We start from the raw sequence: 22,736 nt of genomic DNA, 5'->3' as shown, positions 1-22,736 counted from the left end.
ACCCCGTGTCAGAGCTAATATCACGGTGTCAGTGGTTATAACCTGACATGTGCACAGCTTCACAAACTGTCAAAGCCGTGTCAAAGACAAATGTTTAATCAATATGGTGGCTTCAGAAGTGTTCACTGACTAAGAGAAATACGTCCAGACATCTCCAGTGATGGCGGAAGCCTGTGCACTAAGGGAACCTGTTAGTTTAAAAATTATTAAACCTTTTATATATTTAAGATTTAAAGGGTAAGGTTAATCAATATTGATTCAAAGCAAGATAGGATGTTTGCGACTCCCTATTGTTTTCTGTTCCACAATATATATCCGAACACCGCTGTGCCAACTAAAGCACCTACCTGAAGAATTATCCCTCCATCGTTAGAGGCAATCCTCACAGCTAAAGCCTGCATGAAATACAGCTAGAGATGAGACCTTGTGTACTTCATACACTTGCTGTGGATAGATATGTTTGTTAAAGAAGGTTCATGTGATTGATAGATAGATAGATAGATAGATAGATAGATAGATAGATAGATAGTAGAGCAATAGATAATAGATAGATAGATATAATAGATAGATGGAAGGATAGATAGATAGCTAATATACAGTTGTGGCCAAAAGTATTGACACCCCTGCAATTTTGTCAGATAATACTCAGTTTCTTCCTCAAAATTATTGCAAACACAAATTATTTGGTATTATTATCTTCATTTAATTTGTCTTAAATGAAAAAACACAAAAGAGAATGAAGCAAAAAGCAAAATGTTGATCATTTCACACAAAACTCCAAAAATGGGCCAGACAAAAGTATTGGCACCCTCAGCCTAATACTTGGTTGCACAAACTTTAGCCAAAATAACTGCGACCAACCACTTCCGGTAACCATCAATGAGTTTCTTACAATGATCTGCTGGAATTTTAGACCATTCTTCTTTGGTAAACTGCTCCAGGTCCCTGATATTTGAAGGGTGACTTCTCCAAACTGCCATTTTTAGATCTCTCCACAGGATTCAGGTCTGGACTCATTGCTGGCCACCTTAGAAGTCTCCAGTGCTTTCTCTCAAACCATTTTCTAGTGTTTTTTGAAGTGTGTTTTGGGTCATTGTCCTGCTGGAAGACTCATAACCTCTGAGGGAGACCCAGTTTTCTCACACTGGGCCCTACATTATGCTGCAAAATTTGTCAGTAGTCTTCAGACTTCATAATGCCATGCACACGGTCAAGCAGTCCAGTGCCAGAGGCAGCAAAGCAACCCCAAAACATCAGGGAACCTCCGCCATGTTTGACTGTAGGGACCGTGTTCTTTTCTTTGAATGCCTCTTTTTTTCTCCTGTAAACTCTATGTTGATGCCTTTGCCCAAAAAGCTCTACTTTTGTCTCATCTGACCAGAGAACATTCTTCCAAAACGTTTTAGGCTTTTTCAGGTAAGTTTTGGCAAACTCCAGCCTGGCTTTTTTTTGTCTCGGGGTAAGAAGTGGGGTCTTCCTGGGTCTCCTACCATACAGTCCCTTTTCATTCAGACGCCGACAGATAGTACGGGTTGACACAGTTGTACCCTCGGACTGCAGGGCAGCTTGAACTTGTTTGGATGTTAGTAGAGGTCCTTTATCCAACATCCGCACAATCTTGCGTTGAAATCTCTTGTCAATTTTTCTTTTCCGTCCACATCTAGGGAGGTTAGCCACAGTGCCATGGGCTTTAAACTTCTTGATGACACTGCGCACGGTAGACACAGGAACATTCAGGTCTTTGGAGATGGACTTTTAGCCTTGAGATTGTTCATGCTTCCTCACCATTTGGTTTCTCAAGTCCTCAGACAGTTCTTTGGTCTTCTTTCTTTTCTCCATGCTCAATGTGGTACACACAAGGACACAGGACAGAGGTTGAGTCAACTTTAATCCATGTCAACTGGCTGCAAGTGTGATTTAGTTATTGCCAACACCTGTTAGGTGCCACAGGTAAGTTACAGGTGCTGTTAATTACACAAATTAGAGAAGCATCACATGATTTTTCCAACAGTGCCAATACTTTTGTCCACCCTCTTTTTTATGTTTGGTGTGGAATTATATCCAATTTGGCTTTAGGACAATTTTTTCTGTGTTTTTTCATTTAAGACAAATCAAATGAAGATAATAATACCAAAGAATTTGTGTTTGCAATCATTTTCAGGAAGAAACTGAGTATTATCTGACAGAATTGCAGGGGTGTCAATACTTTTGGCCACAACTGTATGGATAGATAGATGATAGATTGATAAATAGATAGAAGAAAAGATAGATAAATAGATAATAGGTAAATGTTTAGATAATAGATAGATAAATATGATATAGATGGATAGATAGATAGATAGATAGATAGATAATAGATACTACTGAAAGTTATATAAATATGACAAAGCTAAAGATTGATATGAAACATAGATAGATAGACAAATGGATAGAAGAGATGAATATATAAATTAGACAAATAGTAAATATAGACCATACCATATTAAGATAAAATACACAGATATATAGATGAGATAGATAGAATTATTGCACTAAGACGTATAATTATTTGGCTTTACCGCACCTTTTTGGAACATGTAAGTGACTTTAATTGATCCAGGTGAAGAATTATCCATTCTTACTTATTCCTGGAGGAACTCCCATTCATCATTGATTTAAATGGAATATCTCCTTGAATAGCTACTGAACAGCCTCTATCGTTGTCACTAATTCCCTTTCAGGCGTCAGCCATGGGTATTATTTTTCTTTCCATAAGAGAATCCATTATGTGACGCACCAGAAAAACACAACTTAATGGAGGCCTCAAAACAAACCTGCTAATTAAAGCTTCTCTCGCTGGGTGTCCATTCTCTGCTCCCTGCAGGGGGCGATATGGGAGCAAGAAGAGCAGAGAGATGCCCATACTGAGCATGTGATGAACACTGGAAACTTCTGCCATTCCTCCCCATTTAACCTGTCAGTCATATTCTGGAAAGCTGAACTGCCCGCCAAAAATTAGGAACACAACAGAAATTACTAAACACGGGTCACTGCACCCGCTGAGGGCAGCTCTGCGGTTCATAAAGAACAAAGGAAGTTCAAGATTTCAATAATTAAAAGATGCCATTTGTAACACCACTGGGGTCTGACCTTCAATTAACTTTGCTTTTTGATGCTTCATTTACTTCTGACTGCTGTGAAATCTTTAATAAACTATGTGGGGGATGACGGGAGTTGCTGTCCTTGAGCGGCCGCCGTGCTGTCAGTCGTATATCAATTTCTATCAATATTCCTCACTGTGGATGGGGCCAAGAGGGAGGTCTCATATCCCCCAAAATTACTTCTCGTCTGTAAAGGTGTAAAAAAATCGTCAATTCCTGGAAAATTTGGATGGCAAGCAAAATGGGTGCCAGGGCTGCATTATCATAGGACAGGCAGTGCAGCTGCCCCTGCCATGTGTCACATTACGATGCCATGCACCTCAGACAAATAAAAACAAAAAGGTCAGTGGAAGGTATTCATGTATCAGGGCATCAGTGACAGACAGTCAAGGAAATCTGAGAACAAGGCACTATAGAAAGTCAGGCACTCTTGAGTGTATCTGGACTGTAGTATATATTGTTAGGGTCTTTGTGGAAAGTACAATGGAGGGCATCTATAGCAGGAACTTTTAGGTAATCTATAGAAAGTGATCCAGAGGACATCTGTGGAAAGCATATGTGTCAGGTACTCTGGAGGGCAGTGGTGGCATGCACTTAGGAGGACACAGTGGTGGGTACTCTGGAGGACAGCAATGGTGGGTACTCTAGAGGGCAGCAGTGGCGTGTACTTTGGAATTCGTCAGTGGCAGATACTCTTGATACAGCAGTGGCAAGTACTCTGGAGAGCATTAGCGGCAGGTAATCTGGAGGGCAGCAGGTTCAGGTACTTGCAGGGCTGTGGTGGTGATTACTCTAGAGGGCAGCAGTGGCTGGTACTCTGCAGAGGAGCGGTGACTGATATTCTGGAGGGCATCAGTGAAAATTACTCAGTACAGCATCAGTGGTGGGTACTCTGGAGGGCAGCAGTGTCAGGTACTCTGGAGATCATCAGTAGCGTGTACTCTGGATGGAATCAGTGGCAGGTGCTCTGGAGGGCAGTAGTGGTGGGTACTCTGGATGGAATCAGTGGCGAGTGCTCTGGAGGGCAGTAGTAGTGGGTACTCTGGATGGGATCAGTGGCAAGTGCTCTAGAGGGCAGTAGTGGTGGGTACTCTGGAGGGCAGGAGTGACTGTTACTCTGGATGGCAGCAGTGGCAAATAGACTGTCAGATACTTTAGAGGGCATCAGTGGTGGGTACTCTGGAGGGCAGCAGCGGCAAGTAATATGGAGAACATCAGTAACAGGTACTCTGGAGGGAATCAGTGGTGGGTACTCTGGATGGAATCAGTGGCAGGTGCTCTGGATGGCAGCAGTGGTAAATAGATTGTCAGATACTTTATAGGGCATCAGTGATGGGTATTCTGGAAGGCTGCAGTGGCAGGTAATATGGAGAACATCAGTGGCAAGTACTCTGGAGGGAATTAGTGGTCGGTACTCTGGATGGAATCAGTGGCAGGTGCTCTGGAGGGCAGCAGTGGCAAATAAACTGTCAGATACTTTAGAGGGCATCAGTGGTGGGTACTATGGAGAACATCAATGGCAGGTACTCTGGAGAGAATCAGTGGCAGGTACTCTGGAGGGCACCAGTGGCAGATACTCTGCAGGGCACAAGAGTTGGGTACTCTGGAGGGCATCAATGGTGGGTACTCTGGTGGGCACCAGTGGCAGGTGCCAGTAGTGGGTACTTTGGAGGGCACCAATGGCAGGTATTCTGCAAGTCTCCAGTGGTGAGTACTTTGGTGGACACCAGTGGCGGGTACTCTGGATGGAATCAGTGGAAGGCATTACTGAGGGCTTCCAAAACTGAGACATTTTTGGAACATTGATGACTGACTTGCTTTAAGCACACAGAATTTATGAGGTAAAAATAGGCAATAAGAGGACATTTTGCTACTTTAGGTTTATTTTTCATCCTACATTACAGATGTACCTTGAGTTACATTTCAATTCTGCTTGACAAGATGAGAGAGGTGAGATGACCAGTTCTGAAAAAAATGTATAATTTCCCATAACTCTAATGAGATATGTTTATTCTTTATGGCCCCTATTCATCAAAATGTTGATACAAAAAATCTGGATTAAAATAGTTTGAAAAGTTGCAATTTTTTTGTGCAACACAAGGATGTGCAAAAATTTTGCGACTTTATTCATTATGAAGCACATGTCCCTTAATGAATCAGAAGCGTCTCACTCCAACATGCCTCCTCATCAGGACCGGTGTGAACATCATTGGTCTTGATGAATCAGGTCATATGTGCATATATGTTGTCACCCAGTGGCTGCTATGTGATCTGCAGCCTGATTAGAGTTTTGTTAGTAACATTTTCCATTAATGTTTTGAATATTGTCTCTATAACTAAATTTAGTGGTTCAGATGGCAGGGGTCACTCATGATTCAATGTACCCAAGAGTAAGTTAAAAAGGCCTTAATGGCCACCATTACAACTGTCACTGCTCATTACAATTGTTACTGCTCAGCTTTCCTGGAATCCTAACAAACACCCAACAGCTATGTTAAAGGGACTCTGTCAGCACAGAATGACTGTTCAAACCAAGTACAGACGCTCGGAGCTTCACGGAGGGGCCAATCATTATTTATATATACTTTCCCACCTGCTTGTTTTTCATCTATCTCCCCTTTCTCTGGCTTTATGATGCCAGATCTGTCAATCAAAGAAGATGAGGGACTGGAGATAGAGGGAAAACAAGCAGATGGGAAGGTGTATATAAATGATTTGCCCCGCTGTAACAGTGGTGGGAGCTGATGGATTGCTCTCTGACACTCAAGGGTTAAACATATTTGATGCTCATGTATGTGATAAAGGTATGATACCCACTGGGGCTACAGTTAGCTGGAACAGGGTTAACTGTAGTGGCCGGCCCAGTTTGGGAGGGAGAACTGACTTTTAGTAGCAGGTCCAGGAAGTGACAAGAGAGTCAGTGTGTGGACAGCAGTGAGTGAAGTAGCAGGTCTATGAGGCTGCTAGGGACAGCGTGAGCCTAATACTCGGGGCAGTGAATTTCTACTAATACCCTTCCATGTGATTCCGTCTAATGACCTGGAGCAATCTCAAGATGGACGTTAGGGACCAGAGGCACACTCAGCTTGTAAAGCTACAGGGAACGATTGACTCAGGCTACATGGGGCGGAAAGTAATGCAATCCAGATATACTGCTAGAGGTGAGGAATATTCCCTAGGGCTAGGAAAGCCAGTGAGAGGCACATGCCACCTATACCGAAAACCAAGGATTAAGTTGTATCCAGTACCTGTGGGAAAGATGACAACTTGTTGGGTCTTATCCTTTGAATCTGCTTGTAAATACTGTACATACTGCCATTCACCAAGTAAAAGTTTGTTTTTTATGAACCACGTGAAGGATTCTGGAGAAGCCTGCGGGACAGAAGTTGGAAGCACCACATACACAGCAGCACACCAGGACTGGGACATACCTTGTCTGTAAGATGCCAGAGCGAGTGGGGACCGAAGCTTCTCCACGACTACCTCGCTTGGGCATCGTACACCGTTGTGAAGCGCTAAGTTCCTGTACTTTGTTGGAACAGTCATTCTGGAAAAATCATCCCTTTAAATCCTATTTTTTTAAATACACTGTCTATATGTGCAGAGTTGTCAGAGAGAAAAATGAGGATCAGCAACCACAAACCTAATTGTCAAGCTGCAGAATTGTGAATTCAGATATCAAATCAGTAAAGCAGCATCCACTGCTCAACGTTTTATTTACATTCAAACTATATAATGAAGCCAAGCTCCATGCTGAGTTTTAAAATGATACAAGAATCTGGACATTAGTGCTTTTCAATTTCCTTTCTCCTTATCTCTCATATTAGTAGCACACAGAAAAAAGTCAAAGAGTAATGGAAGATCAGGGTGGAAATTACAAAAATATCAGCAAAAGAGACTGTATCATTCCTACCGGAAACAAGGAGTACAAGCTGATGAGCACACCATCGGAATGAACAATGATAACAGATGAATTTAGCAGAGCTTAGCTTACCCGAAGTATCAGAGCTAAGGATGTCAGCTCATAGAGATATTAGAGATCGATAGATAATAGATAGATAGAAAATAGATAGATGATAGATAGACAATAGATAGAGAGATATTAGATAGATAGATAGATGATAGATAGATATATAATAGATAGATGATAGATAGATAGATAGATAAATACAGTTGTGGCCAAAAGTATTGACACCCCTGCAATTCTGTCAGATAGTACTCAGTTTCTTCCTGAAAATGATTGCAGACACAAATTCTTTGGTATTATTATTTTCATTTAATTTGTCTTAAATAAAAAAAACACAAAAAGAATTGTCCTAAAGCCAAATTAGATATAATTCCACACCAAACATGAAAAAGAGGGTGGACAAAAGTATTGGCACTGGTCTAAAAATCATGTGAAGTTTCTCTAATTTGTGTAATTAACAGCACCTGTAACTTACCTGTGACACCTAACAGGTGTTGGCAATAACTAAATCACACTTGCAGCCAGTTGACATGGATTAAAGTTGACTCAACCTCTGTCCTGTGTCCTTGTGTGTACCACATTGGGCATGGAGAAAAGAAAGAAGACCAAAGAACTGTGTGAGGACTTGAGAAACCAAATTGTGAGGAAGCATGAGCAATCTCAAGGCCACAAGTCCATCTCCAAAGACTTGAATGTTCCTGTGCCTACCGTGCGCAGTATCATCAAGAAGTTTAAAGCCCATGGCAATGTGGCTAACCTCCCTAGATGTGGACGGAAAAGAAAAATTGACAAGAGATTTCAACGCAAGATTGTGCGGATGTTGGCTAAAGAACCTCGACTAACATCCAAACAAGTTCAAGCTGCCCTGCAGTCCGAGGGTACAACAGTGTCAACCCGTACTATCTGTCAGCGTCTGAATGAAAAGGGACTGTATGGTAGGAGACCCAGGAAGGCTCCACTTCTTACCCCGAGACATAAAAAAGCCAGGCTGGAGTTTGCCAAAACTTACCTGAAAAAGCCTAAAACATTTTGGAAGAATGTTCTCTGGTCAGATGAGACAAAAGTAGAGCTTTTTGGGCAAAGGCATCAACATAGAGTTTACAGGAGAAAAAAAGAGGCATTCAAAGAAAAAAACACGGTCCCTACAGTCAAACATGGCGGAGGTTCCCTGATGTTTTGGGGTTGCTTTGCTGCCTCTGGCACTGGACTGTTTGCCCGTGTGCATGACATTATGAAGTCTGAAGACTACCAACAAATTTTGCAGCATAATGTAGGGCCCAGTGTGAGAAAGCGGAGTCTCCCTCAGAGGTCATGGGTCTTCCAGCAGGACAATGACCCAAAACACACTTCAAAAAGCACTGGAAAATGGTTTGAGAGAAAGCACTGGAGACTAAGGTGGCCAGCAATGAGTACAGACCTGAATTCCATAGAACACCTGTGGAGAGATCTAAAAATGGCAGTTTGGAGAAGGCACCCTTCAAATATCAGGGACCTGGAGCAGTTTGCCAAAGAAGAATAGTCTAAAATTCCAGCAGAGCATTGTAAGAAACTCATTGATGGTTACCGGAAGCGGTTGGTCGCAGTTATTTTGGCTAAAGGTTGTGCAACCAAGTATTAGGCTGAGGGTGCCAATACTTTTGTCTGACCCATTTTTGGAGTTTTGTGTGAAATGATCAATGTTTTGCTTCATTCTCTTTTGTGTTTTTTCATTTAAGACAAATTAAATGAAGATAATAACAAAGAATTTGTGTTTGCAATCATTTTCAGGAAGAAACTGAGTATTATCTGACAGAATTGCAGGGGTGTCAATACTTTTGGCCACAACTGTAGATAGATAGATAGATAGATAGATAGATAGATAGATAGATAGATAGAAAGATATGAGATAGATAGATAGATAGATAGATAGATAGATAGATAGATAGATCATTATGTGATATGTAGATAGATCTGGGTGGGTTAAACTTTTAAGATCCTGGCAAAACCCCTTTCTAGAAATGCCCCCCTGGAAAAACAGCACTTATTAGAAATTATCAGTGGGAAATTATTTGCCCATTCTATATTTCAGCCCTGGAACCTGGAGCTTTTTATAGCTTGAAAAAGCCCTAGCTTCCAGGTATGAAATATTGCATGGGATGATAAAGTCTCCTTATTTTAATGAAGTGCTGCCTCTTTTGAGGATTTCGAGATGAATAGATGGTTAGTTGTCAATGTTGAGTGGCTGTGACCAGCTGCCTGCTGTAGATGAAAGCTTGGCTAACTATAAAAGTTTTTGCAGGACATATGTGTCTGGTAATAGATATGTCTTCTGGTCTCTGACATGGAATGTTAAATCAAATAGTTTTTCACACTTCAGAGTTTTATTTTTACACCAGTCACAAAGCCCCAAGATGGAAACTGCTGAGCGTTCCTTCCATGATGAGCTGCCAAAATCCAAAACAAAAACCTCTTATTATAGATATGTTTGTTAAGAAGGAAGAAACTGGGGGTATCTGCAACATGGACACATCAGCATTCATGCTGAGAGTAACAGGTGAGGGATGCGGGGTATATGGTTAGCTTTCAGCATCACCTTCATGAGCCATAAGTTCTTGTAGAACTTTTTTGCTGGACCTAACCTATTCAAGGCATTACATGGTTGGCCGTTCATTTGAGTTGGTGGCATATGGTGCTACGTTGTCCCTTTAGAGGGTTTGCAGAAAAAAAAAAATATAGTCAGATCTTGTTACTAGTGTTGGTGCAAATCCATTCTTAAGACCCGGGTTATTCAACCACGACAATAATCTGTGACCACTGAACGAGAACCACGAAAACTGGCTGTTACTTGATATCATCCATTGGTCTTCTTTTTATTAGCTGGTCAATATCGTCATTGCAGAATAACGCACATGTGACATCTCGACAGGCCATCTAATCAAAAGAAGAGCCGCAGATTCCATTGTGAAGGAGAAAATGGCTAATGAAATCAATTATTAACCTTACAAAAGCTAGTAGTATATATGGTGTGGCAAGATGGCATCTACACCCTGGAATCCTTGGAATGTGATATGGATACACTGAAGACCATATATGGAACAGACCTAGCATGTACCTATCACAGACTGACATTATGGCTGCTCAGAAGCTGTGCAACACCCTCTTCCTGTCTGCTACGTGATCTTTTGTTTGTACTAATAAAGGCAGTTCAGTGCCAGCTCTGGCCAAGAGAAGAGCACACATTGAATTTGTGTCCAGTGTATTTCTTCTATGCATGCACTTGGCTCATATTTATGAGGTCAGGGGCAGGCAATCACTACGATCTCACCTTAAGAGATCACCCCACCACCATCAGGTTGGGAACAGTTCTCACAGCTCCCGTCCTATGGCCACAGATTACTGCCATGGCCAATGGACTGGGTCGTTCAAATCTTTTTGCACCAACTGTAGGACAAGCAGAGTAGAAAAGAGAAACCATTCCGCCTGTAATGGGTTGTGTACTATCTAAAAAGAGATTTCTAGAGTTATTGGTTGGCATACTTGGGAGATATCTTTTTTTATTAATGAATTGTTTGACTCAGAGCATTTTACATGCATATGGCAGGTGGGAGAAGGGGTCCACTGAAAGTAGACAAAATAAATCTCTGCCACTTTAAAAAGTTAAAGTACAAATGTAAGTTTTGCAAAACATTGATTGGTTCTAGGGAGTGATAGAAATTATATTGTATGCTCCATTAGTAACAGGGACAGATCTGATTTTGCCACAAGACACAAACATTTGCATGTGAATTGATTTCTTTATTCAGCTTCAAAAACAGCAAAAATAGAAGATTCCATGTACTTTAAAAATCATAATAGCAGTGTAACATAAAGATTACAATATGACTGGCATCCAAGCACTTGGCAGCTCCTTGCACCCGTCTGACATAGGGATGTTGTGTAGAAAAGGGGCCGTCCACCGTGATGTCAGTCAGATGTCAGTTTCTGCAGCAGACGTGCCGTGCATGATAATTCAGCTGGAGGAGGAGGTGACATCATCTCCACTGCACCAGACTGCAGTATCAACACAACAAAGCCGCTCACAGAAATACAACTAGATGTGTGCACTGAGCCCCGCTTTATGGCCGCGCGCCCATCAATCTCTCACATGAGTTCTCTAGGAAGCGCCTAATGGGCCAATATCCGCATGTAGACACTGGGCATTAGTGAGCAATGCTGGATTTTACAAATGTAACAGATATCATCTATTTGTTGGTAGATTTTTACATTTTGTGTCATTTTTCACCTAAAATATTTTTCTGATCGTCCTATCAATAATATAACAGAAACTTATACTTTAGGTTCCATAGGTTCTCATTATAACCATGCTTCTGCACTTCTGCAATTCCCTTTTGTTATTTTTTTCTGTGATTATAGTATATTAAATACATTTTAGTCATTTATTTTATAAATACTTTTATTTTCTGTTTTTGGCTAATGTGCAATGTTATTAAATGGAAATGAATAATTGTGCTATCACAGATTACTTTTGTTTAAGGGGTATTCTGGCTGGAAAAAGTCAATACCAAGTGATAACTTTTAGATCGATGGGGTCCGTCTGCCACAAACTGGGCAGTGCGCTTTTGCTCTATTGTCACCCCATTAATTCATTCTATACGTGATTGTCAGTTTGCTGTACTCGACTTCCTCCGTAAGTCTCCTAGGAAATGAACTAAGCGGTGTGTGAACATGGGCCTAGTGGGGATAAAAGAGCCTTGTTTTATCGATGGGAGCAGTCGGAGTTCCACTGATCAAGAAGTTATTGCTTAGTCTGTGGATGGGTGGTAACTAGTGATGAGCGAGTATACTCGTTGCTCGGGTTTTTCTGAGCATGCCGAACAAATACCAAAGTTTACTGCAGTATATTTCATGTGGATGGTGTGTCTTCAGTATTCCCATCCAGATAATATGGTAAAGATCAACTCACATGTCAATTTTTGTGTGGTTTTGAAGCAAAATTCATGGCCTTACCTAGTCCTAACCTCAAACTTTGGGTCGTAGAGCTTTATAAATCGAGAATAGAGGTATTTTGGTAGGAAGAGGTTACCACTAGTGATGAGCGAGTATACTCGATGCTCGGGTTTTCCCGAGCATGCTCGGGTGTCCTCCAAGTATTTTGGCGTGCTCGGAGATTTAGTTTTCGTTGCCTCAGCTGCATGATTTGCGACTGCTAGACAGCCTTAATACATCTGTGGAATGCCTGTTTGCTAGGGAATTTCCACATGTATTCAGCCTGTCTACAATTTGCAAATCATGCAGCTGCGACGACGAAAACTAAATCTGCAAGCAGCACGCCAAATTACTCGGAGGACACCTGAGCATGCTCGGGAAAACCCGAGCATCGAGTATACTCGCTCATCACTAGTGGTAACCTCTTCCTACCAAAATACCTCTATTCTCGATTTATAAAGCTCTACGACCCAAAGTTTGAGGTTAGGACTAGGTAAGGCCATGAATTTTGCTTCAAAACCACACAAAAATTGACATGTGAGTTAATCTTTACCATATTATCTGGATGGGAATACTGAAGACACCATCCACATGAAATATACTGTAGTAAACTTTGGTATTTGTTTGGTGTGGGATCTGCACCAAAATTTCATTGCAGGCACTGAAACCTCAGTTCCTTCAACTTGAGCTTTGTAGACCTATGAGCATATAATGTGGACAATTTAAAAAAAAAACTTAAAAACACAAAACATGGAGACCACTTTAAATCGGATATGTGGTAACCATTCTTCCGGAAAACTAAAAAAATAAAGAAGTGCTTGTTATTAAGAGTGAAATAGTGTCTTCCTACCCCCAACCAGATTGGAAAATGGAAAGTGCAGGGATGTCTGTGAGGCTACCCAAATGCTGCATACCTAAGGCTAATTTTACACATGCCAGTTTTACGGGCTGTTTTTGCGGGCCGTATTGCCGCAAAAAACCTTCTCGGATCGCCGTTTTTCTCTGTTGTAACAAATTGCAGGGAAAAAAACAGCGATCCGAAAATACAGTGTACCGCAAAAACAAGCTACCGTTGTTTTTGCGGTACCATTGATTTAAATGGAGCAAGCTCAATATTTTTTCATGCCCGTATATACGGCCCTCACGGCCATACGCTACACGGTGCTCCGATGTAATTTTGCAGGCTGTTTTTGCGGCCCCAAAGATATCTATTGGGGCCAAAAACACGGCAAGTGTAAAAGAAGCCTTAGGGCTCGTGCAGATGACCATTTTAATCAGAAGAGTTCTATCTGTGGTTCTGATGGTTGGAACTCGGCCCTTGTAAAAACAAGGACATGTGCACAGCAGCATAGGTCATAATCGGTATGTGTGGCAGTCATCAAAAACACGGAATCCACGTGTACTGCAATTCGGACAGGTGAAGGGGGCCTAACAGGAAGTTGTGTAGCAGAAAAGTGTCAGAAACCAGGATGGTTTCACAGAATCCTGAATACCTGTTTGATATGTGGTTGTGTAGTTAGGAATTGCAGATGGGGCTATTTAATACCTCTTTGGAGAAATGCACAGTACCATCTGTGTCGAGAAATGCACAGTATCACCTGGATAGAGAAATGCATGGTATCAACTGGATAGAGAAATGCACAGTATCACCTGGATAGAGAAATGCATGGTATCAACTGGATAGAGAAATGCACAGTATCACCTGGATAGAGAAATGCACAGTATCACCTGGATAGAGAAATGCACAGTATCACCTGTATAGAGAAATGCACAGTATCACCTGTATAGAGAAATGCACGGTATCAACTGGATAGAGAAATGCACAGTATCACCTGGATAGAGAAATGCTTGGCATCAACTGGATAAAGAAATGCACAGTATCACCTGTATAGAGAAATGCACAGTATCACCTGTGTGGACAAATACACAGTATCACCTGGATAGAGAAATGCACAGTATCACCTGTATAGAGAAATGCACGGTATCAACTAGATAGAGAAATGCACAGTATCACCTGTGTGGACAAATACACAGTCTCACCTGGATAGAGAAATGCACAGTATCACCTGGATAGAGAAATGCACAGTATCATCTGAATAGAGAAATGCACAGTATCACCTGGATAGAGAAATGCACAGTATCACCTGTATAGAGAAATACACAGTACCATCTGAATAGAGAAATGCACAGTATCACCTGTATAGAGAAATGCACAGTATCACCTGGATAGAGAAACCCACAGTATCACCTGTATAGAGAAATGCACAGTATCACCTGTGTGGACAAATACACAGTATCACCTTGATAGAGAAATGCACAGTATCATCTGAATAGAGAAATGCACAGTATCACCTGGATAGAGAAATGCACAGTATCACCTGTATAGAGAAATACATAGTACCATCTGAATAGAGAAATGCACAGTATCACCTGTATAGAGAAATGCACAGTATCACCTGGATAGAGAAACCCACAGTATCACCTGTATAGAGAAATGCACAGTATCACCTAGATAGAGAAATGCACAGTACCACCTGCATTCTGGATATGATTCAATGTATCTGTTCTGTTACATATACAGTCAAATGTTCGGTATCACTATCCAATAGTAACCCATTTGTCCTGTTTGCTGGAGATATCTTGTCTTATTCTATATACTCTTTATACAGTAGATAATGGCTCAGTACCACTATATCTGTCTTCATTGCAAGAGATCAATATTCAGCTCTGGCAAAAATTAAGAGACCACTGCAAAATTTTCAGTTTGTCTGATTTTTTTCTTTATAGGTATATTTTTGAGTAAAATCTAAATTGCTCTTTTAGTCTATAAACTTCTGACAACATGCCTCCAAATTTCAAAGCTTTAAATTTTATATTTATTTTCAGAAAATGAGAAATGGTCAAAATAACAAAACAATGCATTGCTTGCAGATCTCAAATAATGCTAAGAAAACAAGTTCATAATAATTTAGAAACAACAATATTAATGTTTTAAGTCAGGAAGAGTTCAGAAATCAATATTTTGTGGAATAACCATGATTTTTAATCACAGCTTTCAAGCATCTTGGCTGCTTTCCACCAGTCTTTTACACTGCTTTTGGGTGACCTTATGCCACTCCTGGTACAAAAATGTAAGCAGTTCTTTGTTTGATGGCTTGTGACTATCCATCTTCCTACTGATTACATTCCAGAGATTTTCAGTGGTGTTCAGGTCTGGAGAATTGGCTGGCCATGACTGGGATTTGATGTGGTGGTCCTTCACACATTGATTGACCTAGCTGTGTGGCATGGCGCATTGTCCTGCTGGAAAAAACAGTCCTCAGAGTTGGGGAACATTGCCTGAGCAAAAGGAATCAACTGTTTTTCCTGGATAACCTTGTATACGGCTTGCCGTGCACTTCACCCCAGCTGCCATTTGCCATTCCTTTTGTAGATCACTTGATGTCATCCTGCGGCTGCTGAATGACATTCGAATAAAGATGACAGTCATCCCGATCAGTGGAGAGTCGTTTTCGCCCTCTGCCGGTCTGTAGCTTTGTAGTCCCCAATTTCTGCTGCTTTACAGTGTTGTAATGGACTGCCGTCAGAAATTTTAAGGATGGAGGCAACATGACACTCACTGTATCCCTCTGCTAGTAAAGCCAGAATTGAGCCCTTCTTTTCCTCACTCAAGATTTTCCTTTTCAACTCCTTTGGCATGGTTAAAAGTTATTTTTTCATTCCTATTAGTTTTGGGATATTACTGTCACGATCCATTTTTGGATCCGTGTCAGATTTGGATTCTCATATTAAGAATTTTTTCCTTTCAGGCCATCGGGAGTTAATATCAGTTTTTTCCCCCGATGGCTGCTGGTGTAATTACATGGCTGGTCAGTTTGCTGATGCAGGTGGTGACCACTCCCACATTCCTTTAAAAGGTCACCTGGTGCATCATCTGACTGTTAGTCATACAGGTCCTTTTGGAAACCAACTGTGCTGAAGACAGGAGCTTTCTGGGGGAGTGGTGCTTCAGCTGAATGCTGTCATCAGGTGCCTTACTCTAGTGTGCAGTGCATTGCAGCAGAGAAAGCTAAGTGTTGTTTGTCTTACCTTGTCTGTTATATTTTCCCTTGGTGTTGTTTTAGTGAAGCCGTGGGACCAGTGTCCGCACTTGCCAATTCCCTACTGAGGGATAGGTGCAGGGCAAGTGAGGGCTAAGGTATCCTGCTCGGCGACGGTTTGAAAGAAGCCATATAGGGACGTCAGGATAGACTAGGGCACAATCTCAGGAGAATGCAGTAGGTGTCCATTTCCCCATTCCCTATAGCAGGGCCCACAATTGTAATTGTATCCCCAGCGTTCCCTTGTTTGTTTACCATTTAGTGACTGACCGTTTGTTGGGTCATGTCGCACAGGGCCAGTCACTTCATGACAATTGCTAGCACTTGTTTTGCCATCCAGCTTGTCCTATTGCAAGAGGATTGTGAACACCACAGCAGGGTTTATTATACTTTCCTTCGTTAATAAGATTTGGTTCAGGTGCTCACCTAATCAGAAGCACATTAAGTATGATAAAGTGTACTCTGGTTGGAATTCAACTGACTCAACTGACACTGGAATGGAATGGCTGTCAGACATGTAGAGAAGTTGATTTTTATAAAGCTGTGCAGTGGTCTCTTAATTTTGGCCGGAGCTGTATATTCTTATTGAATGTACTTGATATGTGCACAACAACACTTCTTTTCTCCTCTATAATAGAGATCGATATCTGTTGATATTTTAGATAATTACTACTGCTTAAGCCATGCTTTATGGTAACAAGTTTGCAAAATAAAATCAATCTTTTTTTCCTACTGATTTCCTCTATTAAAATCATAAAAACACATGAGGAACATGCAAAAATTGTACTGTCTTTCACTGTCTCTAGATAACCAGTTTAGAATGTCGATTCTGGAACGTCTGGAGCAGATGGAGAGGAGAATGGCTGAGATGACGGGATCCCAGCAGCACAAGCAAAGTGTAGGCGGAGGCAATGGAGGTGGCGCTAACAGTGGGGGGAGCCAAGCACAGGTACAATGCTTACAGTATAAGGATGCTGTAATAATATTAAACTTGAAAATAGAGCAACAAATTATATTCTCTATAATCTATGTAGAGGTTACTTTTGTGCTGATTATTGTTGTCAAATCTGCTACCCCCTATGAAAAATTAGACAAGTGTTATATTATTTCTCCTATGTGCAAGAATATACAGTTGTGGCCAAAAGTATTGACACCCCTACAATTTTGTCAGATAATACTCAGTTTCTTCCTGAAAATGATTGCAATCACAAATTCTTTGCTATTATTATCTTCATTTAATTTGTCTTAAATGAAAAAACACAAAAGAGAATGAAGCAAAAAGCAAAACATTGATCATTTCACACAAAACTCCAAAAATGGGCCAGACAAAAGTATTGGCACCCTCAGCCTAATACTTGGTTGCACAACCTTTAGCCAAAATAACTGCGACCAACCGCTTCTGGTAACCATCAATGAGTTTCTTACAATGCTCTGCTGGAATTTAAGACCATTCTTCTTTGGCAAACTGCTCCAAGTCCCTGATATTTGAAGGGTACCTTCTCCAAACTGCCATTTTTAGATCTCTCCACAGGTGTTCTATGGAATTCAGGTCTGGACTCATTGCTGGCCACCCTAGAAGTCTCCAGTGCTTTCTCTCAAACCATTTTCTAGTGCTTTTTGAAGTGTGTTTTGGTTCATTGTCCTGCTGGAAGACCCATGACCTCTGAGGGAGACCCAGCTTTCTCACACTGGGCCCTACATTATGCTGCAAAATTTGTTGGTAGTCTTCAGACTTCATAATGCCATGCACACGGTCAAGCAGTCCAGTGCCAGAGGCAGCAAAGCAACCCCAAAACATCAGGGAACCTCCGCCATGTTTGACTGTAGGGACCGTGTTTTTTTCTTTGAATGCCTTTTTTCTCCTGTAAACTCTATGTTGATGCCTTTGCCCAAAAAGCTCTACTTTTGTCTCATCTGACCAGAGAACATTCTTCCAAAACATTTTAGGCTTTTTCAGGTAAGTTTTGGCAAACTCCAGCCTGGCAGCTTGAACTTGTTTGGATGTTAGTCGAGGTTCTTTATCCAACATCCGCACAATTTTGCGTTGAAATCTCTTGTCAATTTTTCTTTTCCGTCCAAATCTAGGGAGGTTAGCCACAGTGCCGTGGGCTTTAAACTTCTTGATGACACTGCGCACGGTAGACACTGGAACATTCAGGTCTTTGGAGATGGACTTGTAGCCTTGAGATTGCTCATGCTTCCTCACAATTTGGTTTCTCAAGTCCTCAGACAGTTCTTTGGTCTTTTTTCTTTTCTCCATGCTCAATGTGGTACACACAAGGACACAGGACAGAGGTTGAGTCAACTTTAATCCATGTCAACTGGCTGCAAGTGTGATTTAGTTATTGCCAACACCTGTTAGGTGCCACAGGCAAGTTACAGGTGCTGTTAATTTCACAAATTAGAGAAGCATCACATGATTTTTCGAACAGTGCCAATACTTTTGTCCACCCTCTTTTTTATGTATGGTGTGGAATTATATCCAGTTTGGCTTTAGGACAAATCTTTTTGTGTTTTTTCATTTAAGACAAATTAAATGAAGATAATAATAACAAAGAATTTGTGTTTGCAATAATTTTCAGGATGAAACTGAGTATTATCTGACAAAATTGCAGGGGTGTCAATACTTTTGGCCACAACTGTAACTACTGTAATACTGCCACTATGTGCAAAAATATAACTACTATAATACTGCCCCTATGTACAAGAATATAACTACTATAACACTGTCTCTAGGTACAAGTATATAACTACTATAATACTGCCCCTATGTACAAGAATATAACTACTATAATACTGCTCCTATGTACCAGCATATAACTACTATAATACTGCCTCTATGTACAAGAATGTAACTACTATATTACTACTCCCTATGTACAAGAATATAACTACTATAATACTGCCCACTATTTACAAGAATATAACTACTATAATACTTCTCCTATGTACAAGTATATAACTACTATAATACTGCCCTCTATGTACGAGAATATAGCTAATATAATACTGCCCCTATGTACAAGAATAAAGCTACTATAATACTGCCCCCTATGTACAAGAATATAACTACTATAATACTGCTCCTATGTACAAGAATATGACTACTATAATACTTCTCCTATTTACAAGTATATAACTACTATAATACTGCCCACTATTTACAAGAATATAACTACTATAATACTTCTCTTATGTACAAGTATATAACTACTATAATACTGCCCCTATGTACAAGTATATAACTACTATAATACTGCCCCTATGTACAAGAATATAACTACTATAATACTGCTCCTATATACAAGAATATAACTACTATAATACTGTCCCTATGTACAAGAATATAACTACTATAATACTGCCCCTATGTACAAGAATATAACTACTATAATACTGCCCCTATGTACAAGAATATAACTACTATAATACTGCCTCCTATGTACAAGAATGTAACTACTATAGTACTGCCCACTATTTACAAGAATATAACTACTATAATACTTCTCCTATGTACAAGTATATAACTACTATAATACTGCCCTCTATGTACGAGAATATAGCTAATATAATACTGCCCCTATGTACAAGAATAAAGCTACTATAATACTGCCCCCTATGTACAAGAATATAACTACTATAATACTGCTCCTATGTACAAGAATATGACTACTATAATACTTCTCCTATTTACAAGTATATAACTACTATAATACTGCCCACTATTTACAAGAATATAACTACTATAATACTTTTCCTATGTACAAGTATATAACTACTATAATACTGCCCCTATGTACAAGTATATAACTACTATAATACTGCCCCTATGTACAAGAATATAACTACTATAATACTGCTCCTATATACAAGAATATAACTACTATAATACTGCCCCTATGTACAAGAATATAACTACTATAATACTGCCCCTATGTACAAGAATATAACTACTATAATACTGCCCCATATGTGTAAGAAAATAACTACTATGTTACCACCACCTAGAGATAAGAATAAAACTGCTCTAATACTGGTTATAATAGGATAAGAATATGAACCGGGATTTCTGTGGTTATCAGTACACATGTATATAATGTACACATAGCCATAATTTTTGTGTTTTACTCCCAGTGTGCCGCTGGACCTGGCTCCATAGGAAGTTGTTTTGAGAGTCGGGTGGTGGTTGTGTGTGAAAAAATGATGGGTCGGGCCTGTTGGGCAAAATCGAAGCACTTGATTCATTCCAAAACGTTCAGAGGAATGACACTGCTTCACCTCGCTGCAGCACAAGGATACGCCACCCTCATCCAGACCCTTATCAAGTGGAGGTAAGTCAGAGGAGCCGAGCCTCTTGTAAAGAGATCTGAAATACACAAATAATGATAGCTCATATCTAGGATTGATGCTTCATTGAGAATTATACCCTCATTCTAGTTCAATTGTACAGGAAACAATTGAGATGAGCAGGAATATGATTAGATCGATGTATAACTTCTAACTTTGTATCATACTCTGTAGCACTGGTGCTGCCACCTAGAGGGGGAATGTGTAAGTGCTTAATTATTGCACGCTGCAAAACATTTATTTATGAAAATGTATGTTTCTACTTTGTGTAAAAGTACAAACCCTGTGAATAGGGGTGACATGGAGCACACAGTTAACTTCTTAAAAGATGACTTCAGATATTTTAAGGCTTTGCAGGTGTTTATATTAGAAACAGACTTTTAAAGGGAATCTGTTAAGTGCTAATTTGCAATCTTATCTGAGCGCAGCATATTAAAGAGACAGAGTCCCTGATTCCAGTGATGCGTCGTTTACTAGGCTGCTCGCTGTAGTTTTGATAAAATCACTATTTTCACGATTATTATTATTATTATTATTAGTCACAATTATCACTGGGGGAAAAGTAAACCTTCTGCCATGTAGTTTTCCATGTTCATGAGCTCTGTATAGCCCTGCCCACATCTCTGATTGGCCTCTTCCTGCCTATGCACAGTGTACACAGGAAGCTGCCAATCAGTGGTGTGGGCAGGGTTATACAGAGCTCAGCATTCAGAGAACTGGTAGATCTGCAGCAGAGAAAACGTGGAATTTATCAAATCTTCAGCAAGTAATCTAGTAAGTGTCACATTGCTGGAATTGGTTTCTCTGCCCCTACATCATGCTGGTCTCAGATGGAGTAACAAAATCCCGGTGACAGATTCCCTTTAATGATGAAATCTATGTAACTGTCAGCTCATGACATTTTTATTGTTTGCCTACAGGACAAAGCACGCTGACAGCATTGATCTGGAACTAGAGGTGGATCCTTTAAATGTTGATCATTTTTCGTGTACTCCTTTGGTAAGAGCACAATTCTGTACTGTATATGAATCTGTATACCTGTTATGCCCTGTTCTTGCTTACCCAACCTCTATCCTGACACTTGTGTAAGGAGTTTTCCCAGTGGAGTCGAATATGTACTGCATTATACAAATGGGTTGTCAAAAATTTCCATTCACTTCAATGCAACAACCGTGGCATGCAGTGTGAAGGAGACCTCCAAGAAAGCATGCCTAATACCATATTGTCTTCTTTTCTTTCCCAGATGTGGGCCTGTGCACTAGGTCACACCGAAGCTGCAATAGTGCTGTATAAATGGGACCGACGGGCAATCTCCATCCCTGATTCTCTTGGCAGGCTTCCTTTGTCCATTGCTCGTTCCCGGGGCCACGTGAAGCTTGCAGAATGTCTAGAACAGTTGCAAAGGGAAGAACAGTCTCAGCTAGGGCAAAATGCCCGATTACAGTGCTCCCCAGGTGCTGAGGCCAGTGCAGATAACTGGTTAAACCAGTGGCAGAGCGAGGCCATCAACTCACAGGATACTCAGAAGAGCGTCACAGTTATTTCAAATGCCAATGCAGGTAAGAATTAGGAGAAAGGGATGGAAAAAAATAACATTTCTACAAGAAATTTGATGAGGCTCCCGGGATCCTGAAGATCACATGTTAACACTGGAAAAAAAGTTATATTTGAACTTTTGGTTCCCATACAGTGGCCTCTATAGGGAAAACTTATCTTTGCATGCCATGTAATACATGGACAGGTCTTACAGAGCAAGAAGCACCACTGTTACTTTAAGAGTATCTATCATTCCAGGTAGCTTTTCCAGATGTCATGTGTGCATGAGGAATAGCACAATTTCTGGCCATTAGGTGACTGGTATCCAGCATTTATCACCAGTTTTCCTCTCTACCAGCTCTATATTTAAAGGGAACCTGTCACCACTTTTCTGTCCCACCAGCTAAAAATATAATTTTATTCAGCTATGCATTCCCTAAATACTTATGTAACCCCCTGACTCCCCATGTATCCCCCATAAAAAAAACTTTATATTTCACCCGTGATGTATGCTAATAGGGTCCGTCCAGTCTGAAGGGCATGCCTTTAGTCCACTCACTCTACCTCTTTCCTCGGCTGCTGCATGCAGCCCTTGACTTGAATGACGCAGATCAAATGGTTTCTCGCACGTAGATAGATACATGATAGATAGATAAATAATTAGATAGAGAATAGATAGAT

The 22,736-nt window shown here is 40.6% G+C and overlaps 1 protein-coding gene across 6 annotated transcripts in view; it reads left to right on the top strand.

The window, feature by feature from the left end:
• CAMTA1 (calmodulin binding transcription activator 1) overlaps positions 1-22,736 on the top strand; it is a 2,204,257-nt gene that overhangs the window by 2,113,375 nt on the left and 68,146 nt on the right. For all 6 annotated transcript variants that reach the window (XM_073561724.1, XM_073561725.1, XM_073561726.1 and 3 more), the window contains 4 exons: positions 16,979-17,121; positions 20,307-20,503; positions 21,440-21,518; positions 21,763-22,078. In XM_073561724.1, coding sequence (XP_073417825.1) covers positions 16,979-17,121; positions 20,307-20,503; positions 21,440-21,518; positions 21,763-22,078 — 735 coding nt within the window. The remainder of the gene's footprint in view (positions 1-16,978; positions 17,122-20,306; positions 20,504-21,439; positions 21,519-21,762; positions 22,079-22,736) is intronic.

This window comes from Dendrobates tinctorius, unplaced genomic scaffold (assembly GCF_039654945.1).
Source record: "Dendrobates tinctorius isolate UK_male_01 unplaced genomic scaffold, ASM3965494v1 ptg000326l, whole genome shotgun sequence".
Lineage (NCBI taxonomy): Eukaryota > Metazoa > Chordata > Amphibia > Anura > Dendrobatidae > Dendrobates > Dendrobates tinctorius.
Note: the sequence above shows the minus strand (reverse complement) of the source record. Positions and strands in the feature narration are given on the sequence as shown.